Source organism: Mastigoproctus giganteus, chromosome 4 (genome assembly GCF_048544385.1).
Source record: "Mastigoproctus giganteus isolate SK-2022 chromosome 4, ASM4854438v1, whole genome shotgun sequence".
Lineage (NCBI taxonomy): Eukaryota > Metazoa > Arthropoda > Arachnida > Uropygi > Thelyphonidae > Mastigoproctus > Mastigoproctus giganteus.
In genome coordinates this window covers 146,816,117-146,839,911 of record NC_143578.1, presented here as the reverse complement: position 1 = coordinate 146,839,911, position 23,795 = coordinate 146,816,117, and the positions used below count along the sequence as shown (strand labels likewise).

General features: G+C 39.6%; 1 protein-coding gene across 1 annotated transcript in view; it reads left to right on the top strand.

Annotated features, from left to right (window-relative positions):
* LOC150087119 (uncharacterized) overlaps positions 1-23,795 on the top strand; it is a 447,878-nt gene that overhangs the window by 346,954 nt on the left and 77,129 nt on the right. The window contains exon 19 of the mRNA XM_090372381.1: positions 15,193-15,347. Coding sequence (XP_090228507.1) covers positions 15,193-15,347 — 155 coding nt within the window. The remainder of the gene's footprint in view (positions 1-15,192; positions 15,348-23,795) is intronic.

The following is a 23,795-nucleotide window of genomic DNA, read 5'->3' as shown; positions in this document are numbered from 1 at the left end:
ATGACAAGATGGATAGCCACTGTCTCTCTCTATGCTGCAACAAAGAAGCTAACCATTACAAAGCATTCAAGGGCCTGGTGGAGTCGAAAAGTCTCTGAAAGCTTCCACGTCAAACAGAACATGCACTAGCGGTGGAAAAACTCCGGCTCACCCTCGGACAGAACTGCATTCTCCCGAGCCAGGGCTCTTTTCATTAGGAATAAGAGGGAGGCAATAAAACTTCACCTAGAGGCTACCATAAATAAAGGGAAGCCCTTCCATAGAAGCAAATCAGAGGACGCCATTCACTCACTCAATCTGAGCAGTTGGCTTGACCACATAACTAGGTTTGCGGCTCAGCCAGAATCCATCACACCAATGGAATTACCAATCAATCCGATTTCAACCGACCTCTTAAATTCAGTTCAACTTACCAAATATCAACTGATTGATGCAATAAACAGCTTAGCACCTACGGCCGCATCCGGCGCAGACGGGATTCCTCAGTTTATGTTGAAATGCCTGAGTACATTTATTGTTGATCCCATTCTGTCATTATTCAACAAAATCCTTCATCAAAAATTCTTCCCTCCTATGTGGCATGTCTATCTAGTAAGACCGCTGCCAAAAATACGTTCTGCTTCTCAGCCCAGTCACTTCCGTCCTATTTCTTCTGCATCAAGCCTACTAAAGGTATTTGAGAAATCTCTTCTGAAAACGTTAACCAAACAAATAATGCCACATCAGCCACCGCAGATCCACTATGCCACCCGGTCAAGATCCACCGCTACAAATCTAGTCAGTACCACTACCACGATCCTCGAAGCATTTGAGCACGGTTCGGAAATCACCGTTACTTATATCGACGTCCAGGCAGCATTTGATTCCGTATCCGTTCACGCGTTGATAAGGCTATTACGTGAGTATTACTTCATTGGCGGAGACGTGCTCTGGTTCATTCAGTCAATGCTTGAGAATAGGACGATTATTGTTCGCGATGCCAATCGACGCTACACCAGAAATATTACAACTGGAGTCCCACAAGGTGGGGTCCTCTCTGGTATTTTGTTCTCAGCCGTTCTTCTGCCTTTCGTGACGGGCCGAACTGATATTATCACTTTCGCCGATGATATAAAGCTGTTCACTGTTATCAACCCCGGAGACACTGCTGACTACACAAATGTAGTAATCGAACATAAAATCCAGAACCTCGAGGCCTTCCTCTCCGGTTTCGGCCTTCACATCAATCCTGAGAAGTCGAAACAGCTCACTTTCTCGCTCAAACGGAACCCAACGATGGTGCAACCCAATATAAGAGGATCCGCGATTTCTGCTGTGCAGCAACACACCGACCTGTGCATTATTTTTGACCAGAAGCTCTCCTTTATACCACACATAGACCACCTGCAAAAAAAATTCTGTCGACTCCGGTGGATGCTTAAGCAACAACTTATGCATGTCCATGACCAGGCCGTTGGGTGCAGGTATATTAAGACGTGTGTCTATCCGGTCATTCTTTATGGAGCAGAAGTCTGGACCTCAACTGCCGCAACGCATCTAAGACGGATTTTTGCGGGCGAATTTTGGCTATTGAAGTGGGCCATATGGAAATTCCGACTTCCCCCTGCACGAAGGACCACCCAGATGGCAGCATCTCTAAACATCAGACGTCTTCCTGCCATTATCCATGAGAGAAGGCTCGTCTTTTCTGTAAAAATGATGGTTGGCATTATTTCGCACCCAGACTTCTGGGCCAACTGCGGTTGGAGGATCCCGGTCCCAAGCCTTCGGGCCAATCCAGTCCTCCAGGCCACCCCAAACCGGTTAAAGTTATCCGATCGCTTCTTACCCGTGCAAATTCTGCAGTACATATACTCCTTGGATGGCGACCTCTACAAGTTCGCATTGGATAAAAAATACAGGCAGAACTTACTCCATCCACTTCCTTCTCAGGACCATGTCACAGGGCATTAGAACCTGCTCCCAAGGACCTGTCCATCATTCCCATGGATCCCTCACTACATTGCTCCAAATTTCTGCGCCTGCTCAGATGACTCCAACACTGTAAGAGGACTGCTCCCTGGAGGATAAATTAGCATGATAACATGCTGTTGTGTATTTACGTTCCTTGTTTATTGCAGTGTATTAGCCTTTGTAACCTTTATATTAGCCTTTGTAACCTTTACATTAGACTTTTACCTTGTGTTAACCTTTACTGTAAACCCCTGGCTTCTAGCCGTGAAGGGTATTGTGTACGGCATATGCATTTTGTATACAATAAAGATTTCTTCTTCTTCTTCTTCTTCTACTGGACAGTATTTAAAATTGTATAAAACAGAAATACATATAACTATTGGTAAGCAACAACTAATATTGCTGTAAAACTATTGTAAATAATTTTCAAATTCTGTTGTTAGAACTGATCAGAGAGACTGGTAAAGCTCATTGGAATATAAATAGCGTAATCAATGTTAGCAGTTTATTTCCTTGTTAATGCTAAAGTTAATAGGGTACTTGTGTATGCTAAAGTTAATAGGGTAACTGATATATAATGCTATTCAAAACTGCAGAGTCCTTTAAAAATGTTTGTCTTGGCTGTGTGACTTTTTTTTTTTTTTTTTTTTCCTGGCTCCCAACCCTCGGCAGCCTGGGAGCGGGTTAGCTGGCACCCACTGGTATTGCACTACCTCCAGTGGGTGCAGGATTTTGTGTACCCATGTCCGGCTACTCGTGCCTGGGAACAGGCATCAGGCAGCAGCTGCTCAGTTGGCTGCTCCTTTGCAGAGGTCCTACATTCAATACTAGAGGCCACTCTTGATACCAGGACACACCCACTCCCACACACCCACTGGAGGTAATGCAAAACCAATGGGTGCCAGCTATCCCGCGCCCAAGCTGCCCAGGCCTGGGAGCCTGCAAAAAAAAAAAAAAAAAAAAAAAAGGCCGGAACTCCAAAAACCCATCGAAGTCACACAGCCGAGACAAACATTTTTAAAGAACCCTGCAGCTTTCAATAGCATTATGTATATCAGTTACCCTATTAACATTAGCATTAACAAGGAAATAAACTATTAACATTGATTACACATTCCAGTGAGGCTTAGAAGAAATTTATAGTCTGATTTAATTTCTTTCCGAGTAGTTCATTGGGTGGGTCTATAGAAGTTCCTCAGGGCGACTTCCATGTAGAGAGTTCACATAGTATTCCTTAGGATATAGGAAATGAAAGCTTAAAGGTTATCTTAAAAGCGATTTATACCATTCTACAAAAGTTATACATCAGGTGACTTACCAGGAGAGGAAGTCACCTTTAGTGCATGCTGGGAACTTCTCCCAGCATGCACTAAAGCACTCGCAGTAGCACTGAGCATTCTTGCAGAAGGTTTTCCTATAAGTGTAGTTATAAATTTTCAGTCAGAAAGCAGAAATTGAAAGAACCGTCCAGCATCACTTAGTGGAGAAAGGGGTCTACCTATCACTTCTTGTTCAGTTGATGATATGTTCTTCCCAAAAGTGAGTTAATCTGGATCATTATGACTCCGTAGTAGAGTTTCCAGCCGCAAGTCTTTTCTTGAAAACTGCCGCAGAAAACTGTTGAAACGTAGTGAAGACATCAGAATTTTCAATGAGTAAATGTACATTATTTTCTGAGAGATTATTTATTTCACTCAGCAGTACCTGTCTTTCATTTAGATATTCATTACATTCAAAGAGAACGTGTTGCCATGTCTCAGATGCACCGCAGTGACAGAAAGGGTCAGGCTCAAGGCCCCTTTCAAAAAGTTTAGCCCTGAGCGACCCGTTTCCAGTCATTAAATATGATGTGGTCATGCTCGGCACAAACCATTTTGAGACTGTGGGTAATAATGCAAATTCAACATTTGAAATGTACCTTCTTGTAACCTCACCATGTTCACTTTGAACCCATCTTTGCTGCCAGACAGTGAGTTCCTTCCAGAGTCTTCGTTTTTCCTCTTTTATTCTATTGGCGGGGTCTGTTACAATGTTAAAATATTTACAGAAATTCCTTTTTTGAGATTACAGACCCCTATAAGAGATATAAGGATCCAGAGGCAGAGTTCCTGCTAGGACGGGTAGAGCATTATTCGACACCCCTAGGGGCTTAAAGAAGAGTGAGCAACACCTAAAGCTGTAATGAAAGAAGTTTGGTTCTAATTTTAGTTTTTGAGACCCTTCAACCCAAAACACCTGCGGTGTATGCATCAATTGGTAGGAAGATAATCCTATAGTATAAAGACAATATCATTTTGCTAAGGCCCCATTCTTTTCTGGACATCCTTGCAATTCCAGCCGTGAAGTTTTTAATTTTCTCAGAAATTTTGGATACGTGAATATAAAAGTTTAGTTTGTCATCGATTATAAGTCTCAAGTAGTTTGTGCCGGATGCATAGGGGATTTTTGGACCCTTTAGGTTAACTCTGGGCGGTCTGCCATAATTGCTTTCGAAAATTGCTTTCGAAAATCCTTAATTGCTTTCGAAAATCCATGAAATTAGTTTTTGTAGGGGAAATTTTGAGCTTGTTTAGATTGGCCCAGTTGGATAAATCATCCAATATTGTTTGAATCTTTTGTTCCAAAATTGATCTCGACCTTCCAGTAGGAAGCATTTATTGTACATATTCAGTAGGATATTGGGAAATAGTTTAAAATTTTCCACAATTACCAAATTCTCTAGCAAGCCATTGCCGGGACATTTTTCTTATTGAGTTTAGCAGTAGCAGCTTCTAGTTCCACTAGAGTAAAAAGGCAAACTTCGGCAGATCCTACATAGTTCTGGTTTTTCTTCCTGATCTCTGCCTGTTCTGGAGTATCACAGTGAGGTAGATTCTCTGGAAACAAATTAGCAACGATCGTTCCAACAGTGGAGTGCCAGTCGGTTGTTTCTAGGTTATTACTAATTACAGCCTGATAGATATCTCCACTTGCCATTTTATTCCTTATTATTTTATATATGATCCCCCAGGGGTTGGTATTCCCAACGTCCTTGACCAAGTTTGCCAGCAGGTCCTCTTACTTTCAAAAATCGCTTAATTAAATAATTTTCTTTTTTCTCTATATAACTGTTTTTTCAGCCTTTCAACGTCCTCGTTAGAAAGATGTGTACTACGCTGATACAAGCGTCTGTCTTGTTGAGTTTGAAGCCTCAAGCTGAGCGTTCCACCACGGCACTGAAGGTTTTCTTATATGTTTTCTTTTAGTTGAGTTTTACATAGCTACGTATAGGTGTTGTTGAACCGTGTCTACATATTCTGATAGTTGGTTTAATGTTTCAGCATCCTCACCATTAAATACCATACACAGATAATCCTTGAATTTTTTCCAGTTGACTTTATCCGTACGATATCTTCTTAAATCATGGATAGTCAAGTCATTGTGTTGGGAGTTCTTCGATTTGAACGTAAGTGTGTCGTCAATGTGCCGTTGGTAGTGAAGAAATAAATGGTTTATTTTGTACATTTTTAATACAAAGGCAGAGTAACTTTAGTACAGAGTACAGAGTATTTTTGGGTCTAACGGCACCAGGGATTTACCCCATCTCCGCGTATGTTCTTTGTATCGAGGACAGTACGCTGTCAAGAGGTTTAAAAGTGTGTGGGTCATGTGTTGTGTAATATGTTGTGCCCCTTGTTCCTCTGGCTTGTTAGTCGCCAGGCCACAGATGAGACCTGTCGTTTACGTACTCCGCCACGTGGAGGCCAGCCAGGTGTTCCCTTAAAGTTTGCTCTGGCAGGTCCTACCACCTATTTTCCTGAGATTTCAGGGGCTAGGACCTTAAAAAAACATAATAAATAAATAAAAAAAATAAATAAAATAATGATAAAGAAATAAAATAAAATAATGATAAAAAAATAATAATAATAAAAAAAATATAAATAAATAAAAAAAATAATTAAAATAAAAATTCTTCTTTTCTTTTGGGCACAGATGGTACATTATACGCTGCTTAGAGGGGCTATAAGGGATAAGCGCTGGAGGTGATAAGATTTCCTAATAGGTCGGGCATGAATTTTGGTGTTTTAAATTTGTACGTGTGGGGCAGGCGCTGTTGTAAGGAGAAAGAGATGGGAGGGGAGCCGACCGGGCTAGCCGAGTGGGTAAAGTACCTGCCCGGCAACCCAAAGGTCGCGGGTTCGATTCCCGCCTCGGGCTTGGATCAAAGTACTGCAAAAACCTTGGGAGGTGCAATATGGCCACAGAAGCTGATGCGCCAACAACTACCAAATCAAAAAAAAAAAAAAAAAAATGGGAGGGGAGGTGGAAGACTGGAGGGTTGGAAATTGGAAGTAAGGGGTCTATAGGGAAGATGACTCCTGTTGAAATAGTGGGGAATGCCCATGCCCCACAAGAGGAGAAAGAGGGGTGGCAGGAGGGGGAGGCGCCAGCAGGCCGTCCCCTTTCCCCCCTGCTAGGGAAAGAGGAGGAAAAAGCAGGCCTAGACAGAGCCGGGGCGTTATATATGGCTGTATGGCATCATAAGATGCAATCTTCGAGGTCCGAGTCCAAGTTGCAATCTTCGTCTTTGCACTAGTCCGGAGGAGGTCCAAGTCCAGAAGTCAGGTCCAGTTTGTTACGTTCATGTGTTGTATCTGCTTCAGGTCACTAGTTCAGAGTTTCGCAGTCATCTCAGGTAGTTACGTCTGTGTTTTCATAGGTTAGTGATGATGTGGCAGGGATCTTTGTCTTTCAAAGAGTTCGCGGGCTAAGACGGTGAAAGCCCGGTAATTATCTTCTTCTTGGTTTCTTAGCAATGAGTTGATGTGTGTATATAGCTGATATCTGAGGTCCTCATAGTTGTCACAGTCATGGATAAGATGTTCACAGGTTTCCTCCTGACCGCAGTTACAGCTCGGGTTGTCGGAGATTCCCAGCTCATGGAGTTTCCCTCTGAAGGAGCCGTGTCCCGTAAGAAGGAAGGTGGTGTGCAAGCCAGGGGAAGACCAGGACGGGAAAATAGGATATACCCTACTGACATCGGGTATAAATTTTTTGTTGACTTGCCCTTTTGTGCTAAGATTCCATCTATTTTGCCAGATAGATTGCAGGTGTTCCGTTAACCTCTTATTTTCTGAGGATTTGCTTTTCTGTGGATCTGCTGTATAGCCTAGATAAGTTGTGGTTCTTCCTTTCTAATGTTGGTGTAGCAGCCCACAGCGCACAATCTCCAGGTCCAGGGGAAGGAAGCTCGCCAGGACCTGGAGCGCATGGGTGCTCACTGTGCAGCAGGCTCTAGTTGTTGTCAATAGTATGTTGTTGTCAGTAGTCAACAGTTGTTGTCAATAGTCAATAGGTCCGAGTCCAAGTTGCAATCTTCGTCTTTGCATTAGTCTGGAGGAGGTCCAAGTCCAGAAGTCAGGTCCAGTTTGTTACGTTCATGTGTTGTATCTGCTTCATGTGGTCACTAGTTCAGAGTTTCGCAGTCATCTCAGACAGTTACGTCTATGTTTTCATAGGTTAGTGATGATGTGGCAGGGATCTTTGTCTTTCAAAGAGTTCGCGGGCAAAAACGATGAATCTATGGTGGTGAATCTATGGATCGGTGGATCGACTCCAGCTTTTTCTTGTTGACTGCTGTGTTTACTTTCTGATAATAGGCGCCTGCACCATAGGCAAGGGATGAAAAGAGCTTTGTATAGAAGGGAGAGGGCCCTCTTCTTTAGTCCCCAGTCCCTCCTGATGATTTTGGATATCAGGGCCGAGAGCTTCCTTGTTTTCGTTCTGAGTTAACAGAGATGAGATGTGAAGTTCGAGTTTCGGTCTAGTATAATTCCTAAGTATTTTAGGAATAATACTAGACCGAAACTTGAATTTCACATCTCATCTCTGTTATCTCAGAACGAATTGAGCTCTCCGAGGATCAGTGAAGCCACTTTTCCAGAACGTCGATTTGGCGTTGGGGTCCGCCGCTACCGCCCAGTTATTAATTGCAAATTTATCACAGATCTTGTCCAGTAGGTGCAATGCTATATATGCACATCTTCTGTGAGGGGACAGTATAGTTAAGTTAGGTAAAGATAGATGGAACTAGAGGATACGAGGATACAGGTAGCATTCGCTGAGCATTCTCCTGTAATCGCAGTAATAACAAGTTCGTTATTAAACACAACAAATGCAGTTTTGCGTGGAGCATCACAAGTTGCTATGATTCTAGTGGAATTGGGGTAGCCCATGATTTTATGCCCTGTTCCACCTACTTGGGATGAATAATATGGCTCCTGTAGACAGACAATGTCATAATTATGTTCTATGGCTACGTTTCTGATATCGTCAGCTGCGGCACGAGAGCGCTGTGCGTTTATCTGTAAAATTCTAATTGTGTCTGTGTCCAAAATTATTTATACTTGTAGTTGTATTATCTATCAACGAGACGCGTATTTACTAATTCCATCGATTTTAAAAACTCGGAGCACTTCCCATTCCTGATTGAGTGATTCTTGTTCTTGCAGATTATCCATTTTGGTGGTTCTTTTCTGTTGGGGCACTCTGCGAAGATGTGAGTCCCATGACACAGTTTTATGAGGGCCATTTTGTGCAGAGTGCCCATAGTCCAGGAACCTGAAACAATCGTTAACTACGGTGAATTTACTGAACTTATGCGATGAAGTAAACAGTGAAGTTGAAGATTGAATCCAATCACCCAGTTAGTAACACTGTTGCCGGAACCACAGTTGAACCTGAACGTTGTACTCTCGTTTACCTCCTGTTGTGAGAAAGAATAATCTTTTAAATTTTTATGGTACAGGTCGTCCAAGATATCTACCTTACTATAATCTTCTGGTACTCCATAGACTAAAATTGTTGTGTTTGACATCTTGGGCTTTTCTAATGAAAATCTATATTCTTGAGTGCAGGCAAGGTACAGATTTTGGTGGCATCAGATGAGTTTGTAGTTTCTACTAACAAACCTTTGTTTCGGAAGAGGCTGATGTTCTTTACTTTCATTTCTTTCATTTCTTGACTGGTTTTGAGTGTGTTTATCACCACCTTACTAATGTCTTGATTGGACTGTATCACTGAGTCAGCAGTGGGTCTCAGGATTAATATATTGCGTGGATCGCCAGGTCGAGAAATCCAGCGGGTTTTGGCAGGCTCTGGATGGGCCAACGTCCGTGATTCATTTGACATTTCTGTTGAAAGTCCTCTCAGTTTTTCGCCCCCTCTTCCGGAATTAGCTTTCTCCAAAGGCTGGGATCGCTCAGGATCAAGTCAGTCCCAATTTGATTTTGCAGCCTCTGCAAAAGTCTTTTTCATTAACGATTGATCTCCTCCATGGAACCTCCTGGGGAGAGATTGGATCTATGTTGATCAAAAAAATCTGCCCGACATTCCATGTTGGTCGTCTATTATTAGAGACGTTGTTAGTGCCTCTATGTCAGCCCAGAGGCTGTGAATAAAGTTTGATGCAGTTTTCGTAACCATACCGGTATCGTTTGACATTTCTGTTAAAAAGTTTCATTATCTATTATTATAGACGTTGCTAGTGCCTCTATGTCAGCACAGAAGCTGTGAATAAAGTTTGATGCAGTTTTCGTAACCATACTGGTATCTGCTGACATAAAATCACCGAGCACCTTCTTTATTTTTATAACTGTGGCATGTACAATATTTGGACCCAAAGAAGCACCAAAGTCCAAGGTATCGGTGAAAAGACGTGCTTTGAACCGCTGTTGTCTGGGAGGAGCTAATGTTTTCAGTATTTTCTGGATCATTCTTTTTTGGATTTGTTGGTTCAATTTTATCGCCACTTGTGCCAGTATCTTGTTGTACTGTATTTTTATAGTTTGAATCTTCCAGATTGGTGTAGACTTTTTGGTGTGGACTTCCATTTTCTTGGTCTGTTCGCTCTCATTGAACAGAAACAGCTCCATCGCGGCCCTTTTGATCGAGCTGGGTGAAATACACCTGGCTGTCACTGGCGTGTCGCCTTCTACTATGTTGTAGTAGGCAGGGCGACGTCATGTGGTAGTCGAGCAGCAATTTGTTGGGGGGGGGGGACTCAGTAGGAGAGGTTTGATCATTCGTCGGCTTTTTCCGGCAACAATAAGCAACGAATTTCGCGCGGGCGCTTGATAATTTTTTCAGGCTTATCTGGGACAGACCTAACTAGCAAATCAAATTTGGTATTTGCACTTCGAACATTTGATGTAAACTCCTTTGCAGTCTTTATTTACCTCTTTTTTTGCATAATTTGCAGTTGTCTGCATTTTCTTATCGAGTCTCCCCTTCCGTAGAAAACCATATGAATAAGAGTGGAAACTACGTACAGTATATGGCACGCACACTCAACATAATCCCGTTAGTCAATGCTGCAAAACAAGGCACTCCCCAAAAGTGAAAGGGATCTCCTGCTGTTGAGTAATTGGTGCAGGCAGGGAGGTGACACGGAGAGAGAGAGCGAGGGGAAACACTTTTGGTCATTGTTCTAGTATCCACTAACTGCCATTGTGCTAGACAAGAAATGACTACAAGATACCGTTCATCTTGGAAAAAATCATTGTTGCCAGCCAAAAAGGGGAAAATTATAAAATACTTACCTTTGGCTGGAGCAACGCAGCTGAAATTTTATGCATCAGTAGACGGGCACTCACTGATGACCTCTGTATCACTTGAACTGTCGAGCGTTCACTGTTATTAACATAAATCACCTTTAATTGGGAGCACGAAATGCACAAGGTATATTACTAGACGCCACCTGGCGGGCCAAGCAATAGAGCGACAGTCAAGGTCAAGGTGTGTTTGTTTCAACTGTGATCTCCAGGGTTCCCTCTGAAAAGGTGAAGGCCGGCAAGTGTATGTATGTAGGTGTGTAAGTATGTGTCTTGTTATGTTGAGTGCCGGCACTGGCAACTTTGCAGCCAGGGGGAAGGGGACACCTGGTCCCCCTCCCCCTGGTCCCCTTCCCCATGACTCCCGACCTTGACCACGAGGAGGCGCGCCAGGGTCCACTTTCTAGCTGAGACACATACTGAGGCTATTAGGCAAGCCTGGGAGCCCCAAGGTGTTTAGGAAAAGGAAGTGGGGATAAGAATTGAAGTATGGGAATTGGAAGGAATGGGGAGGTTAGATAGAAGAGAAGGGGAAGAGATAGACCTCCCATGAAAGAGAAGGGAAAGGTTTACAACAGTGTATAGAGTGGGAAAAAAAAAAAAAAAATATATATATATATATATAATAAAAAATAAAATAAAATATAACAAAAAAATAAATAAAATATAACAAAAAATAAATAAAATATAACAAAAAATAAATAATAAATAAATAGATAAATAAAATATAATAAAAAAAAGTACCTATATACAATGTTTACTATTAGCTAAGTGAGTACAATCACCACTGCTGGGGGACTTAATCAGAAAATCAAAACTATAAATAACACTTCATTACATTAATTAATGCCATTTCAAAAGTATTACTATTAGGCCATAGCAACCAGACACACTTGTCCAGTCATTTTACAGGACTCAACCACTTTTTTTTTTTATTGCTGATGCTATGATTATCTTATCCGACTCTACCAGATTTCAGCCTTAAACTCAGAGGGCAAATGGCAAGGCGCTATCCATGTACAAACATAGGTAGCACCCTGTCAGAGTTTTACAATTCAATATCATGTTTACAACATGCATAGCCAACTTTTCCTCTGTACACAAAATCGCTATTAATATCGTGATAGTCTTTACAAGTCACATCTTGACAGAAAAAACACTCGGCTCAAGAACCACTAACACAACCAGTAGACAACCTCTCTGTTAATTCTACTAAATCCAATTTTATATTTATAGCAAATAATCTACAACACACAACATCATTACCATCGTGGAACCAACATATTTACTTAAGAAAAGAAAACTAAGGACTTATTTACAGAAAACATATTTAATGGACAAAAAATCATAACAGTTCTTGTCCTTGAACACAAACCCTGGATTACATATCAACTCCAATTAGTCTCTTCCTACGTGCAAACAATTTACTGCAAAATTACAGAAAGCTAGGAAATTTTCTTTATCATTGACAAAACATGGTAGGTCATTTTCATTGTACACTTCTGTAAGAAGCTGTAGATTATTTCTTAAGTCTGCATAGAGATAGTAGTTAAATATTAAATGCTCCATGGTCTCAGGAGCACCACACTTACAAAATGGAGAGGTAGCCAACCCCAGAGTGAACAAATTGGAGTTCAAGCTGCCATGCCCCGTTAGAAGAAAAGATATACAGTATTCAGACCTGGGCAAAACCAGGCAACCGTTGCTAGGTAAACTCTAATATGTTAGGAAGGTAACTAAAAGTAACTCTACCAACTTCTGCACTGGACCAAGTTAATTGCTAACTATTAACAAACTCTCTTCTAATTCTACAATTATCATCTTTAGTTGGTATGTCTAAATTAATTGAATAGTTCCTCACCCTTGCAGAAAGCGCTTTCCGACGATAATATTGTAAGTAGTGGGACCTAACTTCATATTGAATAGGAAGTTTTCCACTCAATACTTGGAGTGCCGTTGTCGACACTGTTCTGCAATTTCTTGTGTTTGCAAGAAGAAAGAAACTTTGTGCTTGAGTCAAAATATTTCAAGACTAAACTGTTATTAACACGATAACCCCATGCACCTGCAGCATAACAAATCATTGGTATAAAAATACACTCGTAGTATAACTTTAAAATTGCGGGTTTAATTCCCCACACATTTTTAGTTATTTTAATGATTTTACTAGTTAAGCCTTTTATTTTGTTCAGCACATTTTTTGCGTGGGCTAAAATACTAAATCTATCGTCCATCGTTATTCCACAGATATTTATACGTTCTTACAATTTTAATGGATTGATTATTAATGTTTACATTGGGCTGTCTATTCAGGTTCAAATAACATTTGAAAAGCATTTGTTTAGTTTTGTCAATAGAAATCTGTAGCTTGTGCACACTACAGCTTGTGCATCAAGGTCTCCCAAGATTTCCCTACGAGACTCTCCGAAAACCAATACAGTCAAGTCGTCTGCATATGCCACCTTCAAAATTTTGTCGCGCTCTACCCCGAGCCACCCATCAAGAACCACATTCCAGCAGACCGGTCCTAGGATTGATCCCTGACGGCGACCCCGAGTAACAGCACGAGTAAGCGAACAGACACCAGAATACACCACAAGGCTACGACCATGGAAATAATCAACAACTAGACAATAAAGCAGAGCAGACACCTCGGCCTCCCGGAACCTCGCCAGGACACTTTGCCGCCATAAGGTGTCAAAGGCTCCTTTGAAGTCCACAAAGAGGCCGAGAACATACTTGGAATCCGAATTTGAGACCGAATCCATTACAAACATTATAGCATAAACAGTTGAACAGCCTTTTGTAAAGCCAAATTGAGTGTTTACTTGTAAATTTTTAGCCATATAATATTTCATAAATCTAGTTACAATAACCTTTTCTAAAACCTTGCCTAGTAAAGGCAGTAATGCAATAGGACGATAGGTGGAAGGAACGTTGAGGGGTTTATTAATATTATTATTTTAGGGTTGCCCGTAATTAAATACATTAACCCGTATTTGTGTCTGTAAATTGCGTATGTTCTATGGTCGATTTGCCTGTTTTGCTGGAAGAAAAAAAACCCAGTTACTGGGGAGAAAAACCTTGCTATCTACGCCTGAGATTGACTAACTCAGCCACGGAGTGAAAAAAGCCCATTAAAGTTCCTCGCGTCATCGACGGGATTCGAACCCAGGCCTTTTCCACCCGGTGTGGAGAGGACGGTGACGATACCACTGTGCTACCCGCGCAGACTCCACTCAGGAATGCGACGGAATTCTGGACAGCAGTGCAGAAAGAATGGATGGAAATACCTATGGATCGCTCTCGTGATCTAGTGGAACCAATGCCTCGCCGTGTGACTGCTCTTATCCAGGCGAAAGGTGGACCTACCCGTTACTAGGCAGGTATCCCATGATTTCTGTTCACCCAGTGTACATTTTATTGAAATTATTTTGTACATTCAAGATTTCATTTTCCGAGGCAGTCGGAAAATGAAAATTTATCCATTCAACTTGAATAATCGATGTTGTGCTGAACTTTATTTTTGTATTAATACTATTTTCAATTTTATAACTGAATTGTATGGAATATTACCTAATATAGAAAAAACTGTAATTAATATGCAAAGTTCCAAAGGAATTTAATGGCAAAACTGTTTACTTTATTAAGATTATTACTATATTTGGGAGAACATAAATAGAAAGAACATAAACATAAATAGATAGAAACATAAATAGAAAGAACATAAATTATTACTATATTTGGGAGAACATAAATAAACATAAATACAAAAATTAAAATTACTAATATTACGATTACAATTGCTATTATTACCAATATTACGATTTCAATTGCTATTATTATCAATATTACGATTACAATTGCTACTGTTATCAATATTATGATTTTACAGTTACACTTACGATTTGCAAATAAACAATTCTAAGTTTGGATTATTGTTACAATAGATCCAGATATTAAATAAGGTAAATACAAAGAGATTAAATTCTTACCTGTTGACAGACTCCTCTTGCCGATTCTCCCAGAAACCTGGTGTACCTCAATTATGGCAAGAGGCACTGACAGCAGTTAATTTATAGGGGAGGGATTAATTCCAAAGGCCAATAGAATTGTGTCAGGTTTTCTATGACCTTTTCTCTCTAACTCTGGTTTTCTATCCTAATTACGGGGCTCTGGGGGGGGGGAATCCTGAGGTGACCTTTGCTCTCCTACTCTGTTCATCTGGGTTGGTGGGCAGGCTACCTGTGGTGGTCTGGAAGGAGTTGCACGTGAGTTGCTCCTCCGGACAACTGACCTATTTAATTTTCCTGGTTTCTCATTTCTTCTTCTATTTTCTTATTAAAAAGATGAAAATATTGCGTGTTGAACTCGACTCCCTGATTTCTATTGATGGATATCGATAAGATATCTAAAACGTTACCTTAATGTATAAAATTTTAGGCGAATACATCTCTATTATTAATTTCACATGGTATAAGAGTTGTATTAAATATGGTAATAATCTTAAAGGGAAAAAACCACTTAACTTCCTTTTCTAACTATGTTTTGCTTTATATTTTTGATTTATATTTCGTGTAAACTGAAACTAAATTATCAGTGATCTAAGTTCAATACTATGTCAAGAAAGATTAGTATTTTTTTACAGGACCAGATATCATATACCAGTTACCTCTTTAGTGACGAATACCGCATCACCTCCAAACGTGGCTATGAGAGTTCTTGATTCTTCTGGTCGTGATGCGAAAGCAGTGGGACTTGGCGACGAATTGACACTGCGTATTGAATTGCAAGATGTTTCGAGTATGTTGTTAAGATTAAAATTAAATATACTTACTTGAGAATTATATTTTATAAAATGATGATTTTAAGATAAACATATGATACATACTGATTTTAAAAGTTGAAATCAGTATGTATCATATGTATCATACGAATGAACGCTTCACCAATATTTTGTTTCTTCCTTTTTTAGATAAGATTGTAACTACACAAAAATAAATTTTACGAAATGCATTCTGTGGAATCATAGGAGAAAACCGAGCTCGATATTAGTCACACAAATGTTTTACGTCGTTTTACGTCATGGCCGCTTACAAAATTCGAGGACATTGTCGTGTCGTCAGGAAGGTTCTGATTGCTGTTGGCCTTCCCTTCCCTCCCCTTCCTACCGTCATTACAAGATCTGCATCATGACAGCAGATGCAGAAGACTAAGCGCCACAGGTCGTGCTTATCATAATCATACTTAATGTGTATATTGGAAATCTCGATCATCTATTCTACCTTTTTCCAGAGGTTCGCTGCAAAGTTTCAGTTCTTGAGGAAAAATGTTTGGGGCACATATTCGATAAAATTGAATTTTCTCCTTTGCATATCCGTCAACTACGTAAAAAGTGCACAAACGACCATCCATTTTATTACCTCTTGGAACTGTGGGGGGGGGGTGTATATATATTTATCTCACAGAAGATTTTTATTAGGTGCCCTCACACCTACCAAGGCCCCACCTTTTTATCACCTGACTGCTACACACTGTATATATCACAGAAGATTCCCAAGATCTTGAGGGTAATTTCCTTTGTTTCCCCTTAATCAGTTCTCTCTCCAAATTGTGGGAGAGCAAACTCTTAACTAGGCAAGCAAGGCGTGTGTTATTTAGAATAGCAGGACTCAAAGTGAAAATAAAACATGAAATTTATTACATACATATATACAATATAATATACAACTGAACTAGATAGCATGTAATTTGACATACAAAGTTAAATCAGAGATACCTTGCATATATTATTCTTATTCCAATTTTCCTTCATCAGTTAATCTGATTTGACAATTATATAAAAAAAAAAAACATGATTCATTCTTCTTATCTCAATTCCTAGTTAACGCCTAACACTTATACATTCCCTATGCCTAGTTCCTTTACTCCTGGATACAATACTGTTTCATATATTAATAATCAAATATGCTACATTCACCATTCAGCTCTTTGTTCTCACCACACCGTTACAATATACTTGTAAACCAATCTTCAGTATCTCAAATTCCCTCCTTGTTACTAATCATTCAGATAAACCAATTGTACACAAATCTTCATATCAATTAAGGCCTGACGTAGCCCAGTGGTTAGGAGCGAGAACGCATAGCACGCGTTCCTTGAGTGGACCGGAGTTCAAGCCCGTGACTACTAAATACGATAAATATTTGTATTGACGATTTATTCTAAACTCTACTGACTTGGTTGTCGTGCCGGAGTATAAACAGAAAAAGACACTATACTCAGAGTTGCTCATATAACTTAATTATCTATCAATAAAAACATATTCAGATTCCTTCTTTATACACTTTACTACCCTTCTAACACATTAGGCCTATTTATATCAATTTCATCTCTTACTCATTCCTTCGTTTCCCTTGCATTATCACTAATCCCTTTCAACATAATAAACTCTGTTAGTATATCTACCTCAGAGATAATTTTCGTGAACTCTTGGCTGCATGGGTCTGACATCATTTCTCCTGCCTTGAATAATTGAGAGGCAACCAGAGAAAGTAATACTCTTGATCTGGTTATCAGCAGTGATCATTCATGTATTAGGAATTTGCAGATAAAAGAACCACTATGTGGCAGTGATCACAGTGTACTGACGTGGGATTTTCTTAAAGATTTAATTACCATCAGGGGTAAAGGAAAGGGTTTTTGCTTCCGTAAAGGCGAGTACAGTGATCTCCGACAGTTTTTAAATTCTGTACAGTGGGATCAACTGACGATGTTACCAACAGTAAATTCTAAGTGGGAAGCATTCAAGGAATTAAGCGTGGAAGCTACTAAAAGTTTCATACCTATTAAGAAATATTGTTCAAGGTTTAGGCCTAAATGGTTGTCAAATGAACTAATGAAACTCGTAACAGAGAAGAAAAATGCATGGGATGCATATAAATTATCAAGCGACTTCGAAGCCTATGGCAGATATAAGTTAATCTGTAATCAGGTCACAAAGGAGGTTCGGCAGGTGAAGGCAGATTAGGAGAAATCCTTGGCAAAAGATGCTAAGAAAAACAGCAAGGATTTCTTTACTTATATAAACTCTAAAAGGAACAGGATGAATCTGATTGTTCCACTTGACATCGATGGTTCGACTGTTGATGATCCTGCTCAGATAGCAAACAAACTGAATGAATTTTGCATCTACATTCGACATCTACAAACTGAATTTTGCATCTACATTCACACGTGAGGAATTATTAAGGTTCGAAAATGGCAGAAGGTTATCAAATTGTAGCAGGATGCTTAATGATTTTGTAATAACTGAGAGCAAAGTGGAAGAGAAATTGTTGAAGTTAAACGTAAGAAAAGCGCCTGGGGTGGATGGGATATATCCAGTTATGTTAAAGGAGGCGGCAAAGCAACTAAGCAAACCCTTGGTCATAATTATGAGAGCATCCTTGGACTCAGGGGAGGTTCTCACTGACTGGAGCTGTGCAATGTATCCCCAATTCACAAAGGGGGATCAAAGGGTGACACGAGTAATTACAGACCAGTTAGTTTAACTTCTGTTCCGGGTAAAATAATGGAGTCGCTGGTTAAAGATGCATTGCAGGATCATCTAGACAGGACTGCAGCAATAATTCAGACACAGCATGGGTTTGTTAAGGGAAAGAAGTCTTGTCTGACAAATTTGATAGGATATTATGAAGTGGTTACAAAGGAACTGGATGCAAAAAATAATTTTGATATCATATATTTGGATATCAGGAAAGCTTTTGACACTGTGCGACTATTGAACAAATTGGAGCAGAATGGTATTAAGGGTAAGTTGCTACAATGGATAAAAGGATGGTTAAGTGCGAGAAGACAGAGGGTGGTAATCAATGGGTGCTGCTTTACTTGGACTAATGTTATTAGTGGAGTCCCACAGGGTTCGGTGTTAAGTCCACTGTTGTTTTGTATATTAATCAATGATATTGATGAAGGTATATCAGGCTTAATGTTGAAGTTTGCAGATGATACAAAGGTTGGCAGGGTTGTTAATGACAGTAATGGAAGTGTGCTACTGCAACATGATCTAGATAATTTGGCAGATGGGCTAAGAAGTGGCAACTGAAGTTTAACCTTGGCAAATGCAAAGTACTGCATATGGGTAGAAGTAACCCCAGAGAAACGTACCAACTGTGTGGTACTACACTTAAGGTGGTAGAAAATGAAAAAGACCTGGGAGTAATTGTGCAGGCAGATATGAAGTTTTCTGATCAATGCAGACAGGCTGCCAGCGCAGGTCATGGGGTTTTGTCAATGATATATATCAATTTTGCTAGTAGGGAAAAGGAGGTGATTATCCCTCTGTATAAGGCAATGGTCAGGCCAGGCCTTGAGTACTGCGTACAGGTCTGGAGGCCTCATTTTAGGAAGGTTGTAGATTTACTTGAGCGTGTAGAGAAGGGTAACAAGATTGGTGAGGGGAATGAAGGGATCCTCTCATCAAGAGAGGCTTAAGTTCTGCAAATTGAAGTGGCTGGAGACTAGGCACCTACGCGGTGATCTGATTGAGGTGTATAAGGCCTTGAATGGGTTCAGCACGCTGAATTCTGATGGGATCCTTCCACTTGTTCAGATTACGAACCTAAGGGGGCATAAATTCAAATTACGAAAGGACAGATGTAGAATAGATTGTGCGGAAATTTGCCTTTAGCCAGCGGGTGGTTAATTGCTGGAACAAACTTCCATCTGTCGTTGTGGAAGTTGATAGGTTGAATAAATTTAAGGAGGAACTGGACAGGCATTTAGAGAGAATGGTGTGATTTTTTTTTTTTTTTTTTTTTTTGGCTCATACTTAAGCTCATACATTTGCTTTCTTGCATCACATGCCACTACTACTACACAACTCCTCCTTTACTACGGATCATTCAGATGTATCTTTCTCCAAGAGATACCTTTCCTGGTTCACTTAACTGTCTTTCATAACCTTTTTCTTATCATCCTTAGCCTTCCCATTACTTTTCTACTCTTAACTATTTTCCCCCTTACTGTCTAGAGCCCTTTTTGCAATCCCTACTGCACTGCCCTACTTATTTCTCTAACTCTGTCTCCACGATCACCCCTACAGCCCCTTCTGCTTTCTTGCCACTTCTGTCTCTTCACACTCTGACGACCCGAACTTTTTCTTGTCGTTTGAACCTCCTTTCCCAGGACTCTCTGCCAATCCCAAGAATTCACCTAATCGTCCCCTTTTCTATTCCTTAAAAAAATTTACCATAACTCTTTTGGCCCGTGTGCAAACCAAGCCTTGTTCCGTAAATTTCTTGTTTAGTTCTCTGGGTAGCACAATCCTTTCATGTCTTCCGTCGTCTCCCAGGATAGCCATTTTCGTCTTTTCACTTTTGCGAAAATGTTGACAACTTCCTAAAAAGTCGCCACGGTGACCTGGTGTTTTTCGACCCAAACGCTAGTCCATCGGGGCTTGTGTCCAGATGCCGCATAGATCAGACATTTCTTAATCACCTGTATTTAACCAACCCATTGTTTTGTTTCCAGTAACCCCTTTTCCGCTCGCTCACTAATGACCACTCCTTCCCTAGTATGGGGTAGCTCTTTTTGTTTACTCACCATTCACTCCCTTTCCCATGGATCTATAATGTTACTTTCTCTTCCATTTGACTGCTATTAAATTTGCACATCTATAATCACTTATTTTCTAAATCTGGTATTCTTCTCTTAAATATCAAATATTCCTTTCCATATCAAAGATTAAATTATTCCCAAATTACAAAATTTCCCATAACCTCTAAATCTTCATATTTGTAAGGCTGACATCTTACAGAACGTAGTTCAATGAAATCTATAATCTAGTATGGATGGTGCAAATGCACAATCTAGACCAGAATATGAGATATCCACTGTAGCCTTGTACAGTATACTTCGACGCAGAGGCGTAGCTGGGTTTTTGGCGCTCTTGCCAAATTTGTGGCTAGGCGTCTTATTTCGATAATTGGTAAAATCATAAATAATAATAATAATAAAAAAAAAAAACAGTAATCAGTACAATCGGACCTCTTGTTTAACGAACTTGTCCACGAAATGTCAAATTATTTTCAGCACAGCACAATGAACATAATTAAAGTATACATTTTAATATTATTTTCAGTAAATCGCGCCATTTCGAAATTTCGCTTCTTAGTGCTGCTTGTGCAACGTTGTCAATTAGTCCACATTTTTGAAGACCATTTTCTAACAATTTCCATTTTGTGAAATTGAGATATTTGTTGAAACGAATTCTCATGAAATAGAACGGTTATATTTACATGTTTCCAGTCCTTAAATCTCTCTGAGCTGCAAAATGGAACATTATTTCTGCCAGATACAAATAAGAGGCACGAAAAACAATATATTTCATCTTTGTTTTTGCAATAAAATAATTATTTCCATTCTTTTTTTTCAATAGCGGAAATACAAACATTTTTGTATTTCCAGCCTGCAATAAGGAAGGCATTATAAGTACTGCTTTATTGCACTGCTTTAATACTTTACATTATAAATTATAAACACTTGTGTTATAAATCTATAGCTCACTGCTTTACAGAAGAACGAACTTATTTACACAATCATGAAAATGAACGTAATAAAAGGAGCATTATACCGTATCTATAAAAAATCAAACAAAAAAAAATGAATATTGAAAATCTCATTAAGCGTTAAAGTTCATTTTTTTTCCACCTGATGCTCTGACCTTCACTTTGGACATTCAGAAATTCCTTGAAGGTCTTTGTCTCATTTGCTTAGTCTAGATGAAGGTTCTTCAAACGCTGTTGATTCTCCTTTGTGGCACGTTTCACTCGGGTTCTTGGAGGCTCACTATGAGAATCCTTAATGAGGGCTGTTGATACCGCTGATCCTTTCTAATACTTTCAATGACCTTCCAGATGATTGGGTGGTCATGGAAAGGCCCATGGAAAGCAAAATTCCAACTGTCGCGTAGGTTGTTGGTGCAAGCCTCCTCATAAATGGTTGCCTGATGGATATTCCATAACTGTGGTAGAACTGGTAGGAATCTTTCTCATGAATACTGCAAGTACTCCATCAGGAAGAGCTGGTGGCTGGATGAAACGACAAGTGCTGGAAAAAGGAAATTTCCAAAGGAAATGCTCCTTTCTGTAAACATTGAACGTTACTTTTCAAAGCCGACCAATGGCACAAAGGACTTCAAGTGGTTGTTGGCATATGGCGTCTGCAACAATATACGCAGATCTGATCCTGTTGGTCAAAACAGCTGTCTTTATGGTGCTCCTTACATTCGGCTGCTTTAACCTTGTTAGGATCTGGGTAGTAGCTGTGTTCAGTCACAGAAAGTAGTTGCTTCACTTTGTCCAAATCTGTATGAGCAAAACCTTTGCAAGAAAGTGCATTCCTCTGCGATCATTCCCAACTTATTCGTCTACTGTTTGAGTGATCTCCATGGTGATTGAAGAAAGACCGATTTTTCAGGTCGCTCAAAGAGTATAACCAATTTTTAGAAACACTACAAAGCTCACAACGACAGTATAATACCATAGAGGTTAACACTATGGTAGCTGAAGTGGAACTGATGCCTCAGGTTAAATCTAGTAGCCTTAAATACACGCCTGACTTGCCCTACCCAACGGTGACTTGAGGTTAATTCTGATTTAACCCCTGGCAGGCTGCTAAAGTTGGAAACACACTATTATCACATCACGGGACTCTCGTTATATTACTGCTTAGTGTAAACTATAAAGTCGGTAATAGAAGAGGCATCACTGTAACGTCGAGTGACCAGATTAAAATTTTGATCTCGGTGTACTCATGCTTGTACTCATGAATACCCCAATCACGTTTGGGGTATTCATTCATAGTTTTTGGGTACTTGCATTATATCTTAAAAAAAAAAAAAAAAAAAAAAAAACGAATAATTTTAATAACAAATATTTTATTTTTATATTTTGTTGATGTTTAAAAGTTCGTGCAATGCAAAATTAGTAAAATTTTAATAAAATTAACCGAATGTATAGCCTGTGCTTTAATTCGTTTAATTCGGAAAATTTTATTGCAAGAGTTATAAGGGAAACTTTTATAAATATTAATATCAAATGTTTTACATAATTGTTTACAGTACATATTCAATAAACCTGATTTATTTTATCAAAAAGCAATACTTTTCATTTGAGCTTATTTTCTTTTAACAATTTTTCAATTTTTAGTGCATATGCGTAAAATTCTTTACATGGCATATTGTGATTGGTTTTCACCAACAGTTCCCCTTCAGCATTCTTTAGGTCTAATTTATTTCTGTCCTTTTTCCATGCGTTAAACATTAAGCTAAATACTCGCTCACTGATTGCATTTGAGTGAGGCAAAGCAAAAACAAAAGTAATATTTTTTTCAGTATTACGTACTAGTAGTAGTAGTGGCGGCATGTGATGCAAGAAAGCATGTGTGTGAGCTTATGCAGCATCAGCCAAAAAAAAAAAAAAAAAAAATCACGCCATTCCCTCCAAATGCCTGTCCAGTTCCTCTTTAAATTTATTCAACCTATCAACTTCCACAACGACAGATGGAAGTTTGTTCCAGCAATTAACCACCCGCTGGCTAAAGGCAAATGTTTTACATAATTGTTTACAGTACATATTGAATAAACCTGATTTATTTTATCAAAAAGAAAATATTTACCTAGCAATACTTTTCATTTGAGCTTATTTTCTTTTAACAGTTTTTCAATTTTTCCGCACATCTATTCTACATCTGTCTTTTATTAATTTGAATTTATGCCCCCTTAGGTTCGTAATCTGAACAAGTGGAAGGATCCCATCAGAATTCAGCGTGCTCAACCCATTCAAGGCCTTATATACCTCAATCAGATCACCGCGCAGGTGTCTAGTCTCCAGCCACTGCAATTTGCAGAACTTAAGCCTCTCTTGGTAAGAGGATCCCTTCATTCCCCTCACCAATCTTGTTGCCCTTCTCTCTACACGCTCAAATAAATCTACAACCTTCCTAAAATGAGGCCTCCAGACCTGTACGCAGTACTCAAGGTGTGGCCTGACCATTGCCTCCTTTTCCCTGCTAGCAAAATTCCTATATATCATTGACAAAACCCCATGACCTGCGCTGGCAGCCTGTCTGCATTGATCAGAAAACTTCATATCTGCCTGCACAATTACTCCCAGGTCTTTTTCATTTTCTTCCACCTTAAGTGTAGTACCACACAGTTGGTACGTTTCTCTGGGTTTACTTCTACCC